Raw genomic sequence first — 26070 nt, forward strand, 5'->3', positions numbered from 1 at the left:
ACAAATCAAGTTTTCTATTAAGTGCTATAGAAAAGCCCCAGGCAACTGTCCACATAAATGTAACAAATGCTATCCTGTCCCCCCTCACTCTCTCACTCACTCACTCACTCTCTCACTCTCTCTCTCTCAGTTATTGGTGACCCCCCCCCCCCACTCTCTCTCTCTCTCTCAGTTATTGGTGGGCCTCCTCCTGACCCCCCCCCCCCCCTCTCTCTCTCAGTTATTGGTGGGCATCCTCCGGATCTTCATGGTGACTGATTTGATGCTGTGGGGGATTCCGCTCTGCGTCCAGGTGTCCCAGCGGATGTGTCTGTTCTGCAGACTGGAGTTGTTCTTCTCTCGGTCCTCCGGCGAGCCGTTCAGGTTGGCCAGACCACACTGGTTGAACCACCAGCCTGTCTGCAGAACAAGAAGCATTACCGCTGTTAGTTACTGTTGTTGTTGTTGTTGTTGTTGTTGTTGTTGTTGTTGTTGTTGTTGTTGTTGTTGTTGTTGTTGTTGTTGTTGTTGTTGTTGTTGTTGTTGTTGTTGTTCTTTACACATGGTAACTGGAATTGTCATCTTCCTGCTTCTCCTTGCTACACACACACACACACACACACACACACACACACACACACACACACACACACACACACACAAACACACACACACACATACTACACAGACAGACACACATATACTACACTACAGTCTACACACACACACACACACACACACACACACACACACACACACACACACACACACTACATTACATTGTTCACCATCAGCCAATCATATGATTGCTGATCATGGTTTCATTTATCTACTCATGTTCCATTCACACCAAGACGGGAGCAGTTATCCTGGATGACTGGATCCACGCCTGGCTAATCAATCCTGCATCTGCCTTCAAGGAACGGAGTTATAGCCAGAGGCAAATCAGAAAGGTAATCTGATTCTGCAGATGTCATATTATCCAAATCAGAAAGGTAATCTGATTCTGCAGATGTAATTTTATCCAGATCAGAAAGGTAATCTGATTCTGCAGATGTCATATTATCCAGATTAGAAAGGTAATCTGATTCTGCAGATGTCATTTTATCCAGATTAGAAAGGTAATCTGATTCTGCAGATGTCATTTTATTCGGGACTAGTTAAACCAAGTAGGAGGAATGGGGCCCAGACTGACAGACTGTACGTTTATTTTGGCACAGTAAGAAAGTAAAACATAGCATCAAACTTGTGTTAAACCCTGGTACCCTGTTGTGGATGTGATGATGTGTTTGTGTTAAACCCTGTTGTGGATGTGATGATGTGTTTGTGTTAAACCCTGGTACCTTGTTGTGGATGTGATGATGTGTTTGTGTTAAACCCTGTTACCTTGTTGTGGATGTGATGATGTGTTTGTGTTAAACCCTGGTACCTTGTTGTGGATGTGATGATGTGTTTGTGTTAAACCCTGGTACCTTGTTGTGGATGTGATGATGTGTTTGTGTTAAACCCTGGTACCTTGTTGTGGATGTGATGATGTGTTTGTGTTAAACCCTGGTACCTTGTTGTGGATGTGATGATGTGTTTGTGTTAAACCCTGTTGTGGATGTGATGATGTGTTTGTGTTAAACCCTGTTGTGGATGTGATGATGTGTTTGTGTTAAACCCTGTTGTGGATGTGATGATGTGTTTGTGTTAAACCCTGGTACCTTGTTGTGGATGTGGCTGCAGCTCTCCACAGGACGCTCATCGAAGGTGCAGAAGGGCAGGCAGCCATCGTTGTCTACATCTGAGGCGCTGAACGGAGCCGTGTCCTGGTTCTGGTCCTGATCGTAGCCACGGAAACCATCGCCTACATGGACCAACACAAGGCAGCTGTGATATGATTTCTATATGTTCTCTATGTTGATTCAAGATTCAAGATTCAAGAGGTTTATTCATCACATACATACACAAGACATATAGTGTCTATGTTCTCTATATTCTCTATATTCTCTATGTTCTCTATGTTGTCTATGTTCTGTGATGCCAGCGTATCATCCCAGGTGAATACTGTATTCCTACTACTATAGACCTGTGATGCCAGAGTATCATCCCAGGTGAATACTGTATTCCTACTACTATAGACCTGTGATGCCAGAGTATCATCCCAGGTGAATACTGTATTCCTACTACTATAGACCTGTGATGCCAGAGTTTCATCCCAGGTGAATACTGTATTCCTACTACTATAGACCTGTGATGCCAGAGTTTCATCCCAGGTGAATACTGTATTCCTACTACTGTCTGTACAATTAAAGTCCAAACTGGTCCGTCTGATGCAGACTGCATGGAAGATCATAGGGGTGAAAGGTCACCCATCCCGGCAGTCTATTTTTGAACAGGCTACTCTAAGGCAAGCCAATAGAATAGTCTCGGACCCCTCCCATGTCTTACATGACGAGTATGAGCTACTGCCCTCTGGGAGGAGGTTTGGAGTTCCACGCTCTAGACTAAACAGGTTTAAAAACTCCTTTATTCCGATCTCAGTTAAACTTTTAAATAGTGCCAGATAAAGGGCAACTATCGAATAACTGATATTTGGTTGTTATATTATCGATATTCGATAACCGATATTTGGGTTTTTTTGGTATACTATTATATTATATTATACTAGTATATTTGGGTATACTATTCTATTGTGGTGTTGCCAGACATCCTGCTGTGCAGGTACTTTACTGTATATTTTATATTGTGTATCTCCTCTGTTTGGAGTCAGTTGTGTTGTGTCATGTCTGTATGTATGTGTCTGTGGCTGTAGTGTGGGTGTAAGCCCAAGACAAATTTCCCAGCTGATGGGACAATAAAGTGACTCTTGACTTGACTTGACTGTATTCCTACTATAGACCTGCACTGCCAGTGTATCATCCCAGGTAAATACTGTATTCATGCGGTATTTATGCACATGTTTATGCTGTGTTTGATCGGGAGGGAGTGGAGGACAGGAGTGATGTGTTCACGGGACCGGGTGTTAGTGAGGAGGCGGGCGGCTGAATTTTGGACCATTTGCAGTTTATGGAGGGAGCGGGAGGTGATACCAGTGAGGAGGGAGTTGCAATAGTCCAAGCGGGAGGAGATGAAGGCGTGAATGAGGGATTCAGCAGCAGGGGGGGAGAGGCAGTGACGGATTTTTGCAATGTTGCGGAGGTGAAAGTAGGATATTTTTACGATGGAGCGGACGTGGGGGTCAAATGAGAGGGTGGGGTCAAGGAGGACACCAAGGTTTCAGACTAGGGGGGAGGGGGTGATGGTGGAGTCGTTGATGGTGAGTGTGATGGGTCCGGATCTGGTGAGGGTGGTTTTGGTGCCAATAATGAGAAGTTCAGTCTTGTCACTGTTCAATTTGAGGAAGTTGTGAGTCATCCAAGTTTGGAGTTCGGTAATGCAGGATTCTATGTGACTGAGGGGTGGGCTGTGGGGGGATTGTGTACTGATGTAGATTTGGGTGTCATCAGCGTAGCAGTGGAAGTTGAGGTGGTATTTATGGATGATGTGACCAAGGGGGAGAATGTAGCAGATGAAGAGCAGGGGGCCAAGGACTGAGCCTTGGGGGACCCTCTGTGTGACTGGGGAGGGGGAGGAGGTGTGGCCGGAGAGGGAGATGAATTGGTGTCTGTCTGTGAGGTAGGAGGAGAACCAGCCAAGTGCTGTGCCCTCAACACCCAGTTGGTGCAGCCTTTGGAGGAGGATGGAGTGACACACTGTGTCAAATGCTGCACTGAGATCGAGTAGGATCAGGATGTTGAGGGCACCGGAGTCAGCGGAGATGAGGAGGTCGTTGATGACTTTAACCAGTGCAGTTTCGGTGCTGTGAGCGGGACGGAAGCCAGACTGAAGGGGTTCATAGAGGGTGTTGGACTGGAGATGGGAGTGGAGTTGGGAGGCAGCAATGCGTTCCAGTGTTTTAAAGAAAAAAGGAAGATTGGATATGGGGCGGTAGTTGGAGAGGTTGGATGGGTCAAGAGTGGGTGACAGCGGCGAGTTTATAGGGGGAGGGGACGTGGCCTAGGGATAGTGACTGGTTGAAAAGGGCGGTGAGGTGGGGGATGAGAGCAGGGAGGCAGGCTTTGGTGAGAGTAGTGGGTAGGGGGTCAAGGGAGCAGGTAGTGGTCTTGGAGGTGGTCATGAGGTCCATGATGAAGGAGGAGTCGACTGGGGCGAAGGCAGTAAAAGGGGTGGGAGGGATGGAGTCAGGTGGGGGGAAAATGATAGTGGGGGGGGCGAGGGTGGGGGAATTGGCGATGCGGGCAGTCAGTGAGCTGTTGATTAGAGATATTTTATTATTGAAGAAGAGGAGAAACGAGTTGCAGAGGTCAGGGGAGGAGAGTGAGTTATTGTCCGGGGGTTGTAGGAGTTTCTTGACAGTGGAGAAGAGGGTCCAGGGGTTGCGGTTGCTGCTGTTGATGATGGTGGAGTAGTGGGCAGATTTGGCAGCTTGGAGTGCATCACGGTAGGAGGAGACGTGCTGTTTGTGGAGGTCGGCGTGGATGGTGAGGTGGTTTTTTTTATAGCGGCGTTCTAATTGACGGCCGGTCTGCTTCATAGAGCGGAGTTCCGGAGTGTACCAGGGGGAGGAGGTGGTGAATGAGACAGTGATGGTTTTCAGGGGTGCCAGTGAGTCGAGGGAGTCAGAGAGAGTAGAGTTGAGGAGGAGGGCATAGTCGTCGGGGTTAGAGGGGGCGGAGTCAGGGGGAAAGGCAGAGGATATGGACTGAGACAGTGTGAGAGGGTCGACGGATTTTATGTTACGGAAAGAGATGGTGCGTTTATTGGAGTGGTGGGGTGGGGGAAGGGGAGCAGCGAAAAGGATGCAGTAGTGGTCAGAGAGTGGGAATGGGATGGGGTGAGGATTGGATATGGGTAGGGAGGCAGAGCAAACAAGGTCGAGTGTGTGGCCTTTGTTGTGGGTGGGAAAGTTGATGTGCTGGGTGAGGCTAAAACAGTCAAGGAGGGAGAGGAAGTCAGGAGTGAGGTTTGAGTTAGGTTGGTCAACATGGATGTTGAGGTCACCGGTAAGTAGGAGGCGGGTGGAGAGAGTGGAGGCTATGGTCAGGAGATCAGAAAGTTCAGTTAGAAAAGAGGGATGAGGCTTTGGAGGGTGGTAGAGGAGTAGTGCAGTGATAGAGTTGGGGAGGGAGAAGGCAAGGTCGGATAGCACTATAGACCTGCCAGTGTATCGTCCCAGGTGAATACTGTATTCCTATAGACCTGCCAGTGTATCGTCCCAGGTGAATACTGTATTCCTACTACTATAGACCTGCCAGAGTATCGTCCCAGGTGAATACTGTATTCCTACTACTATAGACCTGCTAGTGTATCATCCCAGGTGAATACTGTATTCCTACTACTATAGACCTGCCAGCGTATCGTCCCAGGTGAATACTGTATTCCTACTACTATAGACCTGCCAGTGTATCGTCCCAGGTGAATACTGTATTCCTACTATAGACCTGCGCTGCCAGAGTATCGTCCCAGGTGAATACTGTATTCTTACTACTATAGACCTGCCAGCGTATTGTCCCAGGTGAATACTGTATTCCTACTACTACTATAGACCTGCGCTGCCAGAGTATCGTCCCAGGTGAATACTGTATTCTTACTACTATAGACCTGCCAGCGTATCGTCCCAGGTGAATACTGTATTCCTACTACTACTATAGACCTGCGCTGCCAGAGTATCGTCCCAGGTGAATACTGTATTCTTACTACTATAGACCTGCCAGCGTATTGTCCCAGGTGAATACTGTATTCCTACTACTACTATAGAACTGCGCTGCCAGCGTATCGTCCCAGGTGAATACTGTATTCCTACTACTACTATAGACCTGCACTGCCAGCGTATCGTCCCAGGTGAATACTGTATTCCTACTACTACTATAGACCTGCGCTGCCAGCGTATCGTCCCAGGTGAATGCTGTAGAAGAGGGTCTCGGGGTCGAGGGTGAAGTCATCGTAGGAGGCGTAGGAGCTGCTCTCGTCCTGAGACTCCAGAGAGACGTGGAGCTGGAAACGAGTCTCGTTCTGACGCACGATACTGAACACCTTGCTGAGGCCCAGCCAGTGTTCTCCTACACACACACACACACACACACACACACACACACACACACACACACACACACACACACACACACACACACACACACACACACACACACACAATATGAGGTCTTGGCAAGTTTGAGTGCCTTTTTGTAATTATGTAAACTATCATTCCAGGCAAGGCGGTACACTTCGAGTTTGGTCGAACGCCATTTATGTTCAAGTTTGCCACATGCCTTTTTAAAGGAGCGAGTTTCCACCGTAAACCAGGGAGTTTGTTTTTGCAGAGTACGTTTAATTTTAGGCTTGTGTGTTCTTAGTCTACTAGCTGGTTAAATAAAAATGTCTTCTTAGTCTACTAGCTGGTTAAATAAGAATGTGTTCTTAGTCATCTAGGCTGGTTAAATAAGAATGTGTTCTTAGTCATCTAGCTGGTTAAATAAGAATGTGTTCTTAGTCTACTAGCTGGTTAAATAAGAATGTGTTCTTAGTCTACTAGGCTGGTTAAATAGGAATGTGTTCTTAGTCTACTAGCTGGTTAAATAAGAATGTGTTCTTAGTCAACTAGCTGGTTAAATAGGAATGTGTTCTTAGTCAACTAGCTGGTTAAATGATGTCTTAATCCAGCTAGTTTTATTGACCTGGTAAGTGTCCAAAGCCGTCCACATAGTTAGCCCAGGGTCGTCTGAAATCCATCAGTCCATCTGTCCTCCTCTGTATCACCGTCCAGCCCCCTCCCATGTAGTCCATCTCACAGAACACCTGCAGACAACAGCACAGCTGGATTTAGACAGATCTCACAGAACACCTGCAGACAACAGGACAGATGTGTTCAGACAGATCTCACAGAACACCTGGAGACAACAGATGTGTTCAGACAGATCTCACAGAACACCTGCAGACAACCGGTGGGTTTAGACAGATGCTCACAAGTCATTCCATGCAAGTCCAGGTCACGTGTCAGGTCGTTGAGGTAGAGTCCAGGTCAGGTCTTTGAGGTAGAGTCCTGGTCAGGTCTTTAGTTTTAGTTTAGTTTATTTATTTAGCACATTATTTAAAAAAAAAACAGTGCTAGGAGGGAACGAAGCCCGAAGGGCTTGTACAAAGTTCCACTCCCATCGTTGTCCATAAACAATATGGACGAATTACATGTAAACATGGACTACAAAATAAACTATAAAACAGGATCAGAGACATAAGGGAGACACTAATGCGAAAACATGGCACATTTACACGAGTCAGTAACAAGAACAATTATTATTTTTATTTTTTTGTACAAGAGGGCAAAGACAGAGGAGAATAGCATATTAATGGTATATAATGAGGAAAAGGAAACAAGCAGTCATACTAACAGAAGATGTAACACTGATGACACAGGAGTAATTTAATGTGACAGTGATTTATGATGAGATTAAATGAGATTTTAATTGTTTTTTGAATATGGATAAGGAGGTTGTTGACCTCAATGTTGAATTTAGAGTGTTCCAGAGTTTAGGGCCTCTAAAGCTAATGTCAAATTGATGGCTAGTTGTCCGACAGAAAGGTAAGTGGAGTTTATTGCTATGGTTTGTTAGATATGAGTGAAATTCTGATGAAAATATGAAGAAACTATGGAAGGTGTCAGGAAGATCTTGCCTATTGTTAATGAACTTGAATATGAATGAGCATGTTTGAAGGGTATTAAGTTTGTCAATTGATAGTAGTGAATATTTGCGGAACAGAGGTGCAGATGGTTCATATCTGGTAGAGTGGGAAATCATCCTGAGGAACCTCTTCTGGATTATGACTAATTTGTTGAGATATGATGGATATGTTGCAGCCCAGACTATATTACAGAAGTTAAGGTAAGGAAATAAAAAGCTATAATACAAGGTTAGATGGGCAGAGGGATGTATCATGGGGCAGACCTTTCTCAAAATTCCAAGCATCATCATTGACTTTTTGCAAACATTGTCAATGTGATTATGCCAATTTAATCCTTCGTCTATAGTATACTCCTAAACATTTTGTGAAAGGCACTTGGAGAATTTCATTTCCATTAATTAATATTTTAGATTCATCTCTAGGGTAGTACTTATTTTTGTTGCAGAAGACCATGAAGTAAATTTTTTTGACATTTAGAGTAAGCTTGTTGCATTGAAACCAGTTAGAGATTATTTTAAGTTCCTCATTCACGCATACAATCAGGGACTTGAAGTCATGATGAGTAGCTAAGAGATTGGTGTCATCCGCGAATAATAATGGAAGTAGAGTATTACAGGACATAGCCAAATCATTAATGTAAATTAAAAATAATAAAGGGCCCAGAATGGAACCCCGAAGAGGATCCTTGATTTGACAGATGAGCATCCATTGGATGACACAAACTGCTCTCTGTTGTCTAAGTCAGTGGTTCCCAAAGTCGGGGTCGCGACCCAAAGGTGGGCCGCGAGCAGCCACGGGTGGGCCACGAGATGATTAAAAAAAAAAAAAAAATTAATTTTTAATTTTTTTATTTTTAATTTTTTTATTTACATTTTTTTGGTCAGGCCACTGAACTTAGAAGCATGCCAGGACAGTGTTTCTAGTTGTATTCTAAAATTCTATTCTATTGTATTCTAAAATGTGACTATATGGTTTTATATTAACTTAATAAATAAACAAAAACGAAAAATCTACTTATTTCAACGAACATTTCAAACTAAATAACAGATTATGCACATAAAATGCTGAAAACAACCGAAGCAACAATAGTATTTTAATGAGGCTATTATTATTATCATTATTATTTTGCAACAAGTTAGCCCTCTCATAAATAGCACATATAAATGAATAACTAACTTGAACTAACTTAATAGGATTGAAGTGATATTTGGCTTAAAAAATCGGTCGCCTGGCAAAAAATAAATAAAAAAAAGCCAGACGATGTGCATTGGGCCGCGGCTCTCTGACGCCTTATTTTCTGGGCCCCGGCCTGAAAAGTTTGGGAACCCCTGGTCTAAGTAGTTATTATACAACGGCATGCAAATTTCTCGATTCTGATTGGCTGAAACAGTCCATTTACACGTATGTATTGCGATCAGTCCACGCTTGCTGGCCCAGGACCCGCCCACAACCGAATCACATCACATCAATCCGCCGGATCACAAGATGGTGGACAATAATCTTTACAAATGGATATGTTGATAGCGACTAAACGACTAAATATCAAGCGATTCTGTCACAGCGAATGTCTTAGTCGTTTAAACAATGTTGGATGATGTAATTGATGGGTCTTGAATCATTGTGTAACAAAAGAAAAATCGCGGATTGATTGATTGATTAATTTGCTATTTTTTTCAATTTATTTTTCCTTCAGACTGTCAGCGCTGGTTCTAGTCTCCACCCACCGCCACACCCCCCCCCCACACACACACACACACACACACACACACACATTCACACACGCACACACACACACACACTCCTGTCTGCAACGCGGGGGATAGTCAGACTGAGAGAGAGCTGGGTGCTGCGCTGTTCTAAGTGAGCATGGCCTATTGAGTTGATTGATTGATTGATTGCTAATTTTATTACTGTACGCTTGGTTTCCAACTGGTTAAGTTTAGGCCCTCTACAGTAGGTTTAAAAAAATAAATAAAAAAATAGGGCGAAGAAAACTTTTTTTCCTATAAGGCAAAGAAAACTTTTTAATTTGTTTTACCTACTTTCTATAGAAGCATCTAAGAATGAAGTTCTATAGAAAGTAGGTCTGCATCCCCTTAACAATTGTGTGTATTGAGCCGTACTGTATTGTACCCATTCTGCATCTGGTAATACAATTTTCAATCAATCATTCCAATAATACACAGTTGGATGTGTTAGTTGGTTGGATGCACTTCAAGCTGCTTCCACATGAGGCAACTTCTCTCAATCATTCCAATAACACACAGTTGGATGTGTTAGTTGGTTGGATGCACTTCAAGCTGCTTCCACATGGAGGCAAATTGTCTTTTTTGTAGTTGTGGGAACTACTTTTTCTGGCGGATGGTTTTTTCAATAAATCTTCGATTAATGTGTGTTTATTGTATAGCAATAAGGTTGGATGAATGTGGCAGTTGTATAAAAGCTTTACACCACTTGCAGTCGTGATTTGTGAACAATAAACCATGCCTAGGGGGGTCTAACGACCCTCGGCTGCGCCTCGGGCCTAACAACCACCCCTAGGCATGGTTTATTGTTCACAAACCACTCCTGCGCGTGATGTAATGCTTAAGTAAACCACTTGAGGGCAGAGTCCAGGTCAAGAGTCCAAGAAAAATAAATGTGTTAAATGTATTAAATGTGCTAAATGTGCTAGATGTGCTTGTTGACAGAGTCACCTGGGGAGCAACAATAATGGGTTCATGACGACAAGGTCCTTCTTTAGCCTTTAATCGGCGTGGTTTATTTCACATTGTATATGCACCATGAGACCTTCTCTCTCTGTGAGAGGTAGATGAGGAAGATGGGAAAGAGATCGAGGGGGAGGGAACAATCCCTTATATACCCTCTTACCTGACGTCAGCTACAATAGCTACGTCTCCTTGCGCCTATAGCGCCCTCTTGTGGAAACAGTTAAGCATGTTACATACTATCATATTAACACATAAACTCAACAGTGCTAAATGTATTAAATGTGTTAAATGTATTAAATGTGTTAACAAATTAGAAAGAACCTCCTACTGTATCTCCAAAAGAGACCAACCTTTAACTAATGCACTGTATAAAAGAGACCAACCTTTAACTAATGCACTGTATAAAAGAGACCAACCTTTAACTAATGCACTGTATAAAAGAGGCCAACCTTTAACTAATGCACTGTATAAAAGAGGCCAACCTTTAACTAATGCACTGTATAAAAGAGACCAACCTTTAACTAATACACTGTATCTCCAGAAGAGACCAACCTTTAACTAATGCACTGTATAAAAGAGGCCAACCTTTAACTAATGCACTGTATAAAAGAGACCAACCTTTAACTAATGCACTGTATCTCCAGAAGAGACCAACCTTTAACTAATGCACTGTATAAAAGAGACCAACCTTTAACTAATGCACTGTATAAAAGAGACCAACCTTTAACTAATGTATTCTATTTCCAAAAGAGACCAACCTTTCAGGACTTAAAGAGTAACTAATGTCATTTTGCTGCCCCCTGGTGGTTGATATTGTCTCTGTGATGTCAGAGCAAGGGTGTTGTTAGCTCTGGGCTCACAGGGCTCAGGTCCCAGATGTTTTCTAGTCCTGAACATTGTTTGATTGTCCAACTGTCACAGGCTCTACCTCATTAAATGCAAGCGTGAAGGTAGTGTTATCACAGGCTCCACCTCATTTAATAAGCTAGTGTGAAGGTCGTGGCATCATTGAAATGAGACGATCTAATGAATCCATTGGTACCAAGTTAAGAAAAAAGTATACATAAGTATATTTTATGAAAGTATACTTTTTATCTATTCAGAGAGTATACTCAATTTGTGTTAAATTTAAACCACTTAAGTTTTACTTAGTAGCTGTTCAGGATGTATTCCATTTAAATGTATTACAATTATAATATGGATGTATTTTTGATTATTTTCTTACCAAAATAGGAGATACTGTTATGGTTTGTAACCGACCCCAATCGCACAACACAAGACAGGTATGAGAGTAAGCCAAAACAGGGCATTTATTCAATACAAAACAAAAAGCGGCACTGTCCCTTTAAGGGAGAACACAAAAACACAGGAGTCAAAGAAAATAGGGAAAATGCGGCACTGTGCCTTTAAGAGGCGAACAGGCTAAGGGGCTAAAGCTAAGGGACAGGGCCAGGGCAAAATGTCAGGGCAGGACCAGGGGCACTGGAGAGGGGGAACAGGGACAGAGGCCCGGGGAGGCGGGCTGGGGACAGGGACAGAGAACAGGGTTAAGGCCTTGGACAGGGCGAGGGCCAGAGCTGCTTACGGGGATGGCAGGGTTCCGACGGCGGAAGCCTGGCACGGAGATCCTCCTGCGCGGAAACCCGGGGTCCCAGGGGACCGGGGCGAAGAGACGCATCCTCCCGTGGAATAGGAAGCGATGCGCACCGGCTTGACGTCTGGAGTGGGAGCGTGCCGGCTTGACGTCTGGAGTGGGAGCGCGCCGGCTTGACGTCTGGAGTGGGAACACCACTCCAGGCCTGGCACGGAGATCCCCCCCTCGGATGCTGCAGACGGGCAGCGCAGAACACCGGGGTCCCAGGGGACCGGGGCGAAGAGACGCATCCTCCCGTGGAATAGGAAGCGATGCGCGCCGGCTTGACGTCTGGAGTGGGAACACTGGAAAACCTCCCGTAGAGGATTAGAGAGCGCAGGCGGTGTCCCACTCCAGGCAAACGGCGACAGGTGGTGATGGCTAGCACGTCGTCTCACGCCGGAGACGCGGCAGGTGATGGTAACGTCCAGGACTCCATGAACACTGAACACAGATAAAGATACAGAGTCCAGAACACCGAACCAGCATACAGAACGACCCGACGAGGACTGGAGGGGAGGTCCAGGTATTTAAAGCCCTCTGGGGCGCTAATCATAAACTATGAACAGCTGTGAAAGGTAGTCCAAGGGTGGGGGCTGGAGAAGAGCAGAGGAGAGTAAAACATCGCAAGGGTGGGGGCTGTTGAGGAGAGTAGACAGGGAAAGTCCAAAGGTGGGGGCTGGTGAGGTGAGGAGACAGGGAATTAAAGGTCCAGGGAACAGGCGAAACCTCACAGATACAGTGCTTTAAAGGTTGGTCTCTTTTATACAGTGCATTAGTTAAAGGTTGGTCTCTTTCATAGATAGTTAAAGGTTGGTCTCTTTTATACAGTGCATTAGTTAAAGGTTGGTCTCTTTTATACAGTGTATTAGTTAAAGGTTGGTCTCTTTTATACAGTGCATTAGTTAAAGGTTGGTCTCTTTTATACAGTGCATTAGTTAAAGGTTGGTCTCTTTTATACAGTGCCTGCGACAGCCCATATCAGGGAAGTTTTTTAGACTTTTTGCAACCGGCACTTTGGCGACCCCTAGTGGCTCGGGTGTGCATATTTTGTGCATAAGGCTTATTTGTTGCCTGTCGATAGTGACAAAATCCGACAAAATCCGTTCAGCGGTTCTCGAGTTACATGCCAGTATTTGAGGCTTGTGCAAAAGTACATGGTATTGCGCAAAATACCACTCCCGACTCAGGCTGCAGTAGTTCCGTCAATCTAGATCCGATCTCGAAAATTATTGTGGATCGTTGTAGCCAATGAGTGTGGCTTCCAATGATACCCCATGTGGGGATGTGTGAATCAGGGATCTAGGTGAACAACTAAATTATTTAACAGGAAGCCAAATGAATTGAAGTCTATGAGAAAACTGAGTTTTTCTTTGTACACAGTTTACCAAAATCACTCCTAATCATTCATTTCTGAATGGATCTTTATGAAATTTGGATATGTACTACATAAGACTATGTTACATGCCGGTGGCTCCGTCTGGATTTGTAAGCCATACCAGCTTCTGGGAAAATACTACATCTGGACTACTAACTACTACAGAAAAACTTGAGTAACAAGTTTTTTTACAACTCAAGTTCAGACCTATGTAACTCTATTACATTAGCACTAAAAGTGAATTCTTCTCTGGAATCAGAAACTTCAGAATGTCATCTTTCAAAAGAGACCAGACTCATGCATGTGCTATAAGTATAAAGTATGTTGTTTTGGTTTGCAAAAGAAGTATGCAGTCCTCAAAAACGAAAACTAAAATGGCCAGGAGACTCATTGCAGGTTAACAGGTTTTAGGTTGGTCTTTATCCAACAGCAACAGCTGGGATGTGGTTTGTTTACCTCAAAGGCAGAGTCCGAGGGGTCAGGGGTGATGATGTGGTTTGTTTACCTCGAAGGCAGAGTCCGAGGGGTCAGGGGTGATGATGTGGTTTGTTTACCTCGAAGGCAGAGTCCGAGGGGTCAGGGGCGATGATGTGGTTTGTTTACCTCGAAGGCAGAGTCTGAGGGGTCAGGGGTGATGATGTGGTTTGTTTACCTCAAAGGCAGAGTCCGAGGGGTCAGGGGTGATGATGTAGATTCCACTGGGGATTTTGGGGACGACGGACAGTAGAGTATCTCTGATGTCACTGCAGTCTCGGCCTGGTGGACACAGCAGGTCATTACAGTTAACCCATGTCCCTGTTTGACTATTGACAGTTAATGAAGTATGTCCTCCAGTGGTGTCCTCTGAAGACTAATTACAGTGGTGTCCAAGGCATGTTAATTACAGCTCAATGAAAACAGAATGAGCTACAATAGCTCTGTTTTCTTCTGAATAATTATAGATCAGTAGTAATTAACACAAGGATTCAATGTCCAACAACTGTAAATAGGTTTGTGTGTGTGTGTGTGTGTGTGTGTGTGTGTGTGTGTGTGTGTGTGTGTGTGTGTGTGTGTGTGTGTGTGTGTGTGTGTGTGTGTGTGTGTGTGTGTGTGTGTGTGTGTGTGTGTGTGTGTGTGTGTGTGTGTGTGTGTGTGTGTGTGTGTGTGTGTGTGTGCGTGCGTGCGTGCGTGTGTGTGTGTGTTAGTTACCATGGGACTGGTCAGGTTTGCTGGTGTACATGTCATTGTTGCTCCTGTGAACCTCAGAGCTGAGTGTCTGGAGCTTGTTCATCAGCTCTGTCACCTAGACAACAGAACACTGTAGTGCATTATACTAGCTACAGGAAACTCACTGAAGTCTCACTGAACTACAGGAAACTACAGGATACTACAGTCAGTCTCACTGAACTACAGGACACTACACAACAGTCAGAGACACACTGAACTACAGGAAACTACACAACAGTCAGAGACACACTGAACTACAGGAAACTACACAACAGTCAGAGACACACTGAACTACAGGAAACTACACAACAGTCAGAGACACACTGAACTACAGGAAACTACACAACAGTCAGAGACACACTGAACTACAGGAAACTACACAACAGTCAGAGTCTCACTGAACTACAGGAAACTACACAACAGTCAGAGTGAACTACAGGAAACTACACAACAGTCAGAGTGAACTACAGGAAACTACACAACAGTTAGAGTCACTGAACTACAGGAAACTAAACAACAGTCAGAGTCTGAACTACAGGAAACTACACAACAGTCAGAGTGAACTACAGGAAACTACACAACAGTCAGAGTGAACTACAGGAAACTACACAACAGTTAGAGTCACTGAACTACAGGAAACTACACAACAGTCAGAGACACACTGAACTACAGGAAACTACACAACAGTCAGAGACACTGAACTACAGGAAACTACACAACAGTCAGAGTCACTGAACTAGAGGAAGCTACACAACAGTCAGAGTCTGAACTACAGGAAAATACACAACAGTCAGAGTCACACTGAACTACAGGAAACTACACAACAGTCAGAGTCACACTGAACTACAGGAAACGATAGGTTATGAATATAACCGTAGTTCTATGAATGCTAGTGACGCTCAGCGTCATTCTGCACATATCTCGCTCCAGTGTATATGCACTGAATAAAACCTCACAATGTACCTTTACATACCAACATCCGTCTGACCACACTCCCATCTGCTACCTACATAAGCAGGGGTGGGGCCACACACTCATCTCCTTCCCAAAAAATTTCACCACAAGGAAAGATCAAGGGCCGCAGTGGCAGTCTAGACGCTGAGCGTCACTAGCATTCATAGAACTACGGTTATATTCATAACCTATCGTTCTATATCATGCTAGCTTCCGCTCAGCGTCATTCTGGGAGCTGAGCGGGAGCTTGAAGCTCGACAAATGTACCCCGCTGAGGCCCCCCACAACCATCAGACCGGGGAGGACCGAGCCCCCCGACCCTCCCTAATGGAGGATACCCTCCCTATTGGAGGACGGGAGGGAGACGGATCCGACCGTGCGAAGAGGAACTCGAGCAACTCAACGCACAGGGTGAGCAGACCGTGGCTTGACCCCACGACTACGCACACGCACAACCCGCATGCCACCAGGGAACGAACGGAAGGAACAAACCTCGTTACCGCCCCCAAAATCACGGGGTCAAGAGCAAACTCAACCCTGTGGCAAGGCTGTAGAAGCGGAGCGCGAAGGAAGACCAAGACCCACTGAAGGGACTGGATCCCCCAGAAAAAGGGGGCCCGGAGAGGTCAACGACGCCACAGCATCAAGACCTCACCAGGCGGTCACTAGTGACACCGCCCCCCACATCGCCAGCGTATTCGGACAGGGCCCATCCAAGAGCGGGCCCTTCCCCCCACTAGCACGCCGCCTGGCACACTGACCCTGGAACACTCAGGCTGTCAGCATGGCTGTAACTCGAAGCACTCAAGAGGCTACACTACAGCGGGAGCAGGCAGCGCACCGGGGAGACGACCTCCAGAAGAGGTCGATCCCTCAATCCAGGCAGCAGGCATTTGACCCGAGCCTGGAGCACTGCGGACGAGACAGGCGCCAAAGGGGTCAACTGAAAACAGCACCCCGGCGGAAGGGGCGTATGCTGGCATTGTTGCGCACCATGACAAAGCCTCCACCAAAAAAAACCTGACCCAGAGGGGCAGAGGCAGAGAAGGCTGACACGATTGGCAGACGTCATGAACGTGCAAAGGCACACTCAACCGGGTAACCCGGGAGTTGACTCCGCTCCAACACACCAGGGAATCAACCACCCTCTTGGTACCACATGCGGTGGTTATTCCTATAACCCCTCAAGAAAAAACTCCAAAACACACCTGCGGGTATACACTGGCTATACCGCAGTACAAGTGTTTCAGTTTTCAAAACGGGGTTATCCCAGGCCTACGGGTCGACGAAACACAACTTCGGACCGGGCCCGGCGGACCGGGAAGCACACAGGGATGCCAGAGGAGGTCCATAAGACCACCCCAACAGAGAGGGGCGAAAGGAAGCACAGGGTACAACATGTACCCAACAAAGGGTCTCCATAACGCCCAACCCTGTGACACCCGGGCCGACCCGGCATTTTTCCCCCTGAAAAAAGCACAAGTCCCTCAGGGTACCAGAACAGCAGATCTGCGTCCCCGGTGGACAACGGGTTAACTGACCTGGACCAGCGTGACCAGAACCAGTCCCGTGCCCTAATCACGCCGACATCCCCACTCCAAGAGAGGGGGTAGGTACGCGCGTCGATCTAAAACATGAAAAGAGGGCGCCACCCAGACTGTCCCATTCGTACCGCGCTCAGTGGCCCACCACAAGGGCGTGAGACCCCTCTACCTATGTTTTGATCTATTCCGTTAACATCCCCCAGATATGAACGAGAATTCGTCGAGACAAACCTAGTAAACTGGCGCTCGGAAGAGACAAACTCCATCCCAGTTGCCCTATAAAAACGCTGTTTTAATAACGAGCAACCAAGGTGCACCAGCCTCATGCGTGATTCCTATCAGAAACACCCAGAGCCAGTACTATGTACGCGTCGAGACCCAAACACATCAATGGATAGTCTAACAAGACACCAGACATTGTTCCCCCAAGTCGCCTGGGAGAACGACAAGGAGCCATCGTGCTTCATGTTCTTTCCTCTTTTTATTAAAAAAGAAAGAAAACACAGACTGACATGAATCCCACGTGACGTGGCTGAGGGTACATTTTTTTTCATTTTTACATCCCGCCACCCTCACCACAGGGAGGAGACGGGAATCCTCAGAGAGACTTCCCACGCGAGCTGTATAGATTGAAAAGAAATATTGCAACATTGAGCTATGTAACACTTGTGTTAGGACTCTCCGATGAGGAGGCTCTGAACCAATACACACTCAATAATCGAATTGAATCGAATACACATACAATAGAGCAGAACTCCTTTTTGAAGTTCTACTCACCTTGACAATCTGAGGAGGAGGCTCTGAAACTCTGAGGAGGCTCCCTCACTGGGAAGGAGGGTCCGAACTCACAGAAGGCACTTCTCCCTGAGGAGGAGCTTCATGAGGAGGAGCTCTGACAACTCCCTGAAACAGATCCATAACATGGAACCTGAACAACTCACGGAAGTCTTACCAATAGAAACGCGCTCAGTGACGTACTCTATGGCGGGGGAATTTCCGCGGTGCACACGCCCAATCTTTCAGGGCGTGGGACCAGGAAACTCCCCCCCCCCCCCCCTACCCTGTAACGTGCCGAACAGCAACGTGACAGGAACCCTGAAGGACAGGGGGTTTCAACCCCTGACCAATCAGAAAAGGGGAGGAAAGGTTTACCAGTTCACCCCTTTACGACCCCTCACCCCTGATACGATGTAATTACAAAGTAGAGCATGACCCAGTCATAGCATGCTACATGAAGCATCTACCAGCTTCACACAGCTCATGTGCTAACCTGCTATCTGATTTTTACTAAGGAAAAAACACAGAACAGAGAGGACCCCTTTAAGAGCCCCGGTACCAGACTTACACATGTGCTTCTGTGGGCCAAAACCTAACGCCGTTTTTCATAACGAGAGAGACATAAGTCCTTGATTACGTATTGGCCACAGGCCTTGCTAAGCACACATGATAAGTGACCAAACAACCTTTTCCCTAGGAAAAGAATAGTTTCTCAAGCGGAAGCACAACCCCAGCAGCTTAAGCTGAGGGTTACATCATATCCCCACAAACACAGTGACACAATATATTGTAAACAAACATGTCTGAGAGGAGGGGGGGGAAGCCCCAGGGAACCGGGGGGGGTCACCCCTCCTACCTTACCCTTGATACGACCAGGTTGAACAGGTACCCCTGTTAATATGTGAACATGCTGTTCATTGTCATCACAGGCTGAGAAAAAGATTCATTCCTCAATCACATGTCACTAAGCATAGCTTCACAGGTTAATTAACCCACTTAGTTGTGAGTTCACCCACTACCAAAATGAGAGTTTACCCAAATCAAAAACCCTGGGTAGACAAATCCGTCCGTGAAGCTCTGAGAGAGCGCACCAAAGCATACAACGACGGCCTAGTGGCAGGCAACATGAATGACCACAAGGTGGCGCGATACAACGTAAGGAGGACAGTGTCAGAGGCCAAACGGCGCTACAGGGATAAAATTGAACTCCAGTTTGAACAAGCTGACTCTAGAGCTATGTGGCAGGGGCTCAAAACGATGACAGACTACAAAGGCGCCTCCCTCAAACTGAACAGTGACATCTCCTTAGCAAATGACCTCAATACCTTCTATGCGAGGTTTGATGCTGGTAATAACAACACCAGCTCACAAGCCACGGCAATGGGGGGGGGGGGGTCGGCTGCTGATGGAGGCGCAGTGTTCAGGGTAACAGAGCATGAGGTGAGGCGGACCTTTAAAAAAGTGAATATCAGGAAGGCAGCAGGTCCGGACGGCATCCCCGGCCGCGTCCTAAAAGTCTGTGCCGACCAACTGGCCCCAGTATTCACTGACATATTTAACCTGTCCTTAGAACAGGCTGTCATCCCCACCTGCCTGAAGAAGTCCACTATTATCCCTGTACCCAAAAAATCCAAGCCTGCTTGCCTCAACGACTACCGCCCTGTAGCTCTCACCTCCATAGCCATGAAGTGCTTTGAGAAGCTAGTAAAGGGCTACATCTGCTCCTCCCTCCCCATCAACATGGACCCCCTGCAATTTGCATACCGCCCCAACAGGTCCACGGAGGACGCCATAGCCCATGTGCTGCACACAGCAGCATCACACCTGGACAAGAGGCAGGGGAACTATGTGAGAATGCTATTCATCGACTACAGCTCGGCATTCAATACCATAGTCCCCTCCATACTCATAGCCAAGCTCAGGGACCTGGGCTTGAACTATGACCTCTGCCAGTGGGTCTTGGACTTCCTGACTGGCAGACCCCAGGTGGTGAGAGCAGGCAACTGCACCTCCTCATCCATCACCCTCAACATAGGGGCCCCCCAGGGCTGTGTTCTGAGTCCCCTCCTCTACTCCCTGTACACACACGACTGTGTGGCTCAGCGGAGTAGCAATACAATCATCAAATTTGCTGACGACACAGTGGTGGTGGGCCTGATCTCTGCCAACGACGAGAGGGCCTACCTGGAAGAGGTCAAGGTCCTGGCGGGATGGTGCCAGGAAAACAGCCTCTCCCTGAACGTCAGCAAAACAAAGGAGATGATTGTGGACTTCAGGAGGTCGGGGGTCAAGGACTACAGCCCCCTCAGCATCGACGGGGCACCGGTTGAGAGAGTCAACAGCTTTAAGTACCTCGGAGCCTACATATCCGAGGACTTGACATGGACCACACACATTGACAGTGTTGTGAAGAAGGCACGACAACGCCTCTACTTCCTCAGGCGCCTAAGGAAGTTCCAAGTCAGTCAGAAGATCCTTAAGAACTTCTACTCATGTACAATAGAGAGCATCTTGACCGGCAACATCACCTCCTGGTTTGGGAATAGCACTGCACAAGACCGAAGCAGACTACAAAGAGTGACACGTTCAGCCGAACGCACAATTGGAGGGGGGCTCCCCACCCTCCAGAACATTTACAACAAGCGTTGCAAGGGCAAGGCTAAGAGAATCATTAAAGACTCCAGTCACCCGAACAACTGCCTCTTTGAACTGCTGCGGTCAGGCAAGCGATACCGGAGTCTCAAGGCGAGCACAGAAAGACTCAGAAGAAGCTTCTATCCCCAGGCCATCAGGCTGCTAAACGAACAATGAACACTACACAACAACAACCACCAAACGCACATGGCACACACATCCACACGCACACACTCACTTTAAACAAACACACTGTAGCACCCACTCCACACACTTTATAGCACACACCCACTTTAAACAAACACACTGTAGCACCCACTCCCCACACTTTATATTTATTGATGAAGGATTGCACTACAACTCGTACACCTTACTGTAAATTGTACCTAAATTGTACCTCATCCCATTTCTGCTTTGCACTATATAGTACTGTACATTAGTACACTGCATAGTATTGTATATTATATGGTAACTCAGAACATTGTACATATGTCTATACCGAACACTGTGACCTCATTTTCTTCTTCTAAATTACATGCTATACTATGTTATTTGATACTATCTTGTCTAGCACAGTCTCTGGAGCGTAACAGTAAGAAGCATTTTGTATGAAAGTATTCTGTACTTCTGTATGACAACTATTAAAGAAACTTGAAACTTGAACTTGTTACAAACGTTACATGAACACACATGTTCTCATCACAACTAACCAGTTCATTTTTACACATGTAAAAAACAACGCAGATTTTCTATGGAGAGAGAAGCTATACCAGTGACAAGACAATTCACACACAACACGCGTCGTATCCTCAATGTATTGCAGCAACACACGTTTTGGAAACATCGTTATTATAAAACATTTAGAAGGGAAGGAAAGAAGAAGTGTTTAAAGTCCGGTCAGGACTCCTACCTCCACCCTGAGCGCAGGCCGAGAGAACTGCAACACTGATTAACGGGACACCGAGTCGAACCCGGCATCTCCTGCGTTGGTGACGAGGGTAATGCCGCCGTTCTCCATGTTGACGAAGTTCTCGCTGGCATGGCACCCGGGTGTAGGGTCGACTAACATCCTCTGTCAAAGATGACGTCGTAGTCAGAGTGTTTAAGGCATGTTATAGTCACAGTAACGTTCAACAGTGTAGCATTAAGCTAACAGCCGCTCTCGACTGATAGCAACAAGCTAACGTTTCCTAGCCTAGTGAACACAACGAGCTAGCGCCGCAGCTAACAGCTGACTGGCTAACAGGTAGGCCACAAACTAGCACGCAAGCTAAGCAGCTATCACCTGAACTGTACACAACGACATAACAAGCCACACTTCAGACAGGCCGCCGCCTGAAACCCCCTCATCCTAAGAGAGAAGAGAAAAAGAAATGTCAAACACAGTTTTCAACAGTGATTTACCTGACATACAGCGGAGTCGGCTCAATTCCCATACGGGCTGCAGCCGACTTGAGCATGGAACTACCGATAAAGAAGATCCATGCTCACATTTCCTCGTGCTTTAGGGTGTACTTCCACATTCATGTGAAAGATGGGGCCTGCACGGGACAGAGAAGCATCCGCTTGTCCAGAGAATCCCGGGTTCAACCAGGTCTCGGTCGCGGCCCACTAGTTTGACCATCATGGGCGTCAGACCAAGATCCTCCGTCCGCCGCTTAAGAAGCCGAGCAGAGGACCCCAATCTGGGGCCGGCCTTCGTAAAATTGTCAGCTAGCCCCCATAGCACTAGCAGACAACTAGTGCTCGCAAGCAAAACATTACTCACCCAGCTCGGAAGCGACCAGTTTCTCACAACAGCCGGTGCCTCCCACAGTCCAGCTGTATGACCGGAGGTTCAATACCTATCCAGCCGCAGCAAGGAGGACTGCAGGTGGGGAGTATATCAGCGGCGCGAGCCCCTAATACGAAAAAGCCGGTGGAGGTCAGAATGATCATCATCTTCCAGACACTCCAGTGACGAAGACATTATCGCCGTATTTTCTCGAAATAGTGAGAGAGAAAATAAAGATATAACGTCAACGTATCTCCTTGTTCTTCCTTTCTTCAGATAAATACTTTCTTTCCCATTTCAAAGTGGTGGTATACAGGCACTCTCTTGGGGTGAAATTTGAGAAGGAGATGAGTGTGTGGCCCCACCCCTGCTTATGTAGGTAGCAGATGGGGGTGTGGTCAGACGGATGTTGGTATGTAAAGGTACATTGTGAGGTTTTATTCAGTGCATATACACTGGAGCGAGATATGTGCAGAATGACGCTGAGCGGAAGCTAGCATGATATAGAACTACACAGCAGTCAGAGTCTGAACTACAGGAAACTACACAAGTCAGTCAGAATCTGAGAGTCTTGTACCTGACTGGTGAGGAAGTCCAGCGCCCTCTGCTGGTCATCCATCACATCCCTGATCAGCTTCCTGGTGCTCCGTCCGTACGCCAGTAGAGCTTGCTGTAGGTGACCTGCAAAACAAACCTCTCTAGTCAGCACGCCTCTCTAGTCAGCACACCTCTCTGGTCTCTAGTCTACCATTGCCACCATAAAGAGGGAGATCATTTACCACAGAGTGAATGTTTCTCATCTTGGAGCAGCTTGGCCACGATGTCGCAGGGGATAGTACAGGTTTCCCGACCTTTGACCCCTCCGACAGACCTGTGGGTTTTCACAGTGCTGTTTCCTGTTTCCTGCCAACACAGATACCAGAGTGTCTCATGGTGCCGAGTGTCAACAAAAGAACATGCAGATTGATATCCAAAAGCTTCCAGTAATCAAACACTGAATCCTTGTGTCGTGTTAATTCCAACTCAATTAAATAAAAGATTACATTATGGTGTGAAAGTGTTAACCTCTTCCACCTGTGCGGTCCATCGGCGGACCGCAAATGACATCACGTCATAAATCAATCTGTCTGACTGTCTGACAAAATTATCGTTTTATTTTTCAAACGTATTCAAGTATAAACATCATAACCATGTCACAACAGCAGTTATAATGTATATTATCATCAATACGTTAGTTTACCAATAGGTTAAAGTGTTATTAGATTTTTTGTTTTGTTTTTCTATTGTTTTGGTCGCGAAAGTCTACCATTTTGGAAAAATGTAACATCGGGAATTGTAGTCTTTTTTTACGCCATTTTGAAGAGGACAACGAGAGCTTTCGATGAGCATTGGAATTTTTCCGAACGACACTTCCCAAAGGCCTCTATGGGGCTTCAAGCAAATTACTTCTGTATGAATTTTTTTAATATCTCTATACTCAGGATAATAAACCACAAAACGTAATGTTATTGGCATATATGGGAGCACAGTTAGTTTGTCTCCCCTATTTCTAGCATAGGTCATGTAGCATTGTTTAAAAAAGGTGGCACCCTTCTGTTTAATCATCTTCCCTTTATTCATTTCCTTAGATCTTTTGTACACATGATCTCAAGAAGGTACTGAACGAGATCAGTGGCAGTTCTTCATGTCTGGTCATTTTTAGCATGGTATTATTCACTGTCAAATATGCAAAGAAAAGTCATAATTCATATTCTCCTTTGTTTCATCACAATTTAAGCAAGCCTAGTCATAGACACAATATTTCTGACACTTGGAATACATTCACTGAGGTCCATAGATATCCCTAGATACCAAGAATATGCAAATGGACCTTGTAGAAGTGGAGCAATATTCCATTTACTTAGGTATGTATTTTATGCGGATTTTCAGAAAATAGGGCTCCGGGCTTCAGAGGTTAAATGGTATGAAAGTGTTGATTGATTGATTGATTGATTGACCATGGTATGATGGTATGAAAGTGTTAAGTTGTATGCAAGTGTTAAGTGGTATGAAAGTGTTAAATTGTATGAAAGTGTTAAGGTGTTAAGTTGTATGAAAGTGTTAAATTGTATGAAAGTGTTAAGTGAAAGTGTTAGTTTCTTGTTTCCTCTGGTCTTATTGTCTGTTTCCAGGAGACGGAGGAGCAAGAAACAGGAGCTTCACTCCTCTGCTGTAAAAATCAAGGACTAATCAAGGACTAATGAAGTTGAAAGTTGAAACAAACCAAGTGTGTGAGCTTTAAGCCGGTCAGGTGTTCAGGCATGCATGTTCTACATACCATGGAGATCTTGGATGAAGCGGTGGTGATTAGAGAGGACAGGATTAGGATCACGACCGGCATCCACATTGTGTTATTAGTCTGGTCTGGGCGACGGTTCCCGTAAGCTGTGTCTGGGTGGTAGGTTACTGCGTCTGGGCAGTGGGTTGGGTTACTGTGGCTCCTCCTGGCTCTGAGACTTTCCCTTCAATAACACAGCAGCTGGTCTGGTCTGTTCCTTCAACAGCTGTTTCCCCTCTGGAAAAATGTGTTCACCCTTTTCCCCCTTTCTTACTTCATATCTATCTACCTACTATCTACCTACCTACTATCTACCTACCTACCTACTGTACCTACCTACCTACCTACCTACCTACCTACCTATCTACCTATCTACCTACCCATCTATCTATCTATCTATCTATCTATCTATCTATCTATCTATCTATCTATCTATCTATCTATCTATCTATCTATCTATCTATCTATCTATCTATCTATCTATCTATCTATCTATCTATCTATCTATCTATCTATCTATCTATCTATCTATCTATCTATCTATCTATCTATCTATCTACCCACCCACCCACCCACCCACCCACCCACCCACCCACCCACCCACCCACCCACCCACCCACCCATCTATCTATCTATCTATCTATCTATCTATCTATCTATCTATCTATCTATCTATCTATCTATCTATCTATCTATCTATCTATCTATCTATCTATCTATCTATCTATCTATCTATCTATCTATCTATCTATCTATCTATCTATCTATCTATCTATCTATCTATCTATCTACCTACCTACCCATCTATCTATCTACCTATCTATCTACCTATCTACCTATCTATCTACCTATCTATCTACCTACCTATCTATCTATCTATCTATATATCTATCTATCTATCTATCTATCTACCTATCTATCTACCTACCTATCTATCTATCTATCTATCTATCTATCTATCTATCTATCTATCTATCTATCTATCTACCTATCTATCTACCTACCCACCTATCTATCTACCTATCTATCTATCTATCTATCTATCTATCTATCTATCTATCTATCTATCTATCTATCTATCTATCTATCTGTCTATCTGTCTATCTGTCTGTCTGTCTGTCTGTCTGTCTGTCTGTCTGTCTGTCTGTCTGTCTGTCTGTCTGTCTGTCTGTCTGTCTGTCTGTCTGTCTGTCTGTCTGTCTGTCTGTCTGTCTGTCTGTCTGTCTGTCTGTCTGTCTGTCTGTCTGTCTGTCTGTCTGTCTGTCTGTCTGTCTTCACATTCTCCTCTATCAGCTCTTTCTCTCGTCTGACTTGTAGTTTAATAACGAGGTATCCTGCCTCCACACGAGAACCAGATGTGGAAATGAGACATGATGTCTCTCTCTCTGGTTCCTACATTAGTAGACACCACTGATGACTCTCTCTCTCTCTCTCTCTCTCT

At 45.6% G+C, this 26070-nt stretch overlaps 1 protein-coding gene across 1 annotated transcript; it reads right to left on the reverse strand.

The window, feature by feature from the left end:
• Nucleotides 1-216: 216 nt before the first annotated feature.
• On the reverse strand, nt 217-24733 carry LOC311233786 (angiopoietin-related protein 5-like; the record flags this gene model as incomplete). The annotated part of the gene is made up of 9 exons (XM_084320806.1): nt 24630-24733; nt 23092-23215; nt 22890-22993; nt 14612-14705; nt 14076-14179; nt 6699-6819; nt 5898-6083; nt 1686-1828; nt 217-399 (listed from the first exon to the last, which is right to left on the reverse strand). The coding sequence occupies exons 1-9, from the start codon at nt 24696-24698 to the stop codon at nt 217-219; spliced, it is 1128 nt and encodes a 375-aa protein (XP_084176932.1). The 5' UTR covers nt 24699-24733.
• Between the last annotated feature and the right edge of the window lie 1337 nt (nt 24734-26070).

This window comes from Notolepis coatsorum, assembly GCF_963971535.1.
Source record: "Notolepis coatsorum genome assembly, chromosome: 8".
Taxonomy (NCBI): Eukaryota; Metazoa; Chordata; class Actinopteri; order Aulopiformes; family Paralepididae; genus Notolepis; species Notolepis coatsorum.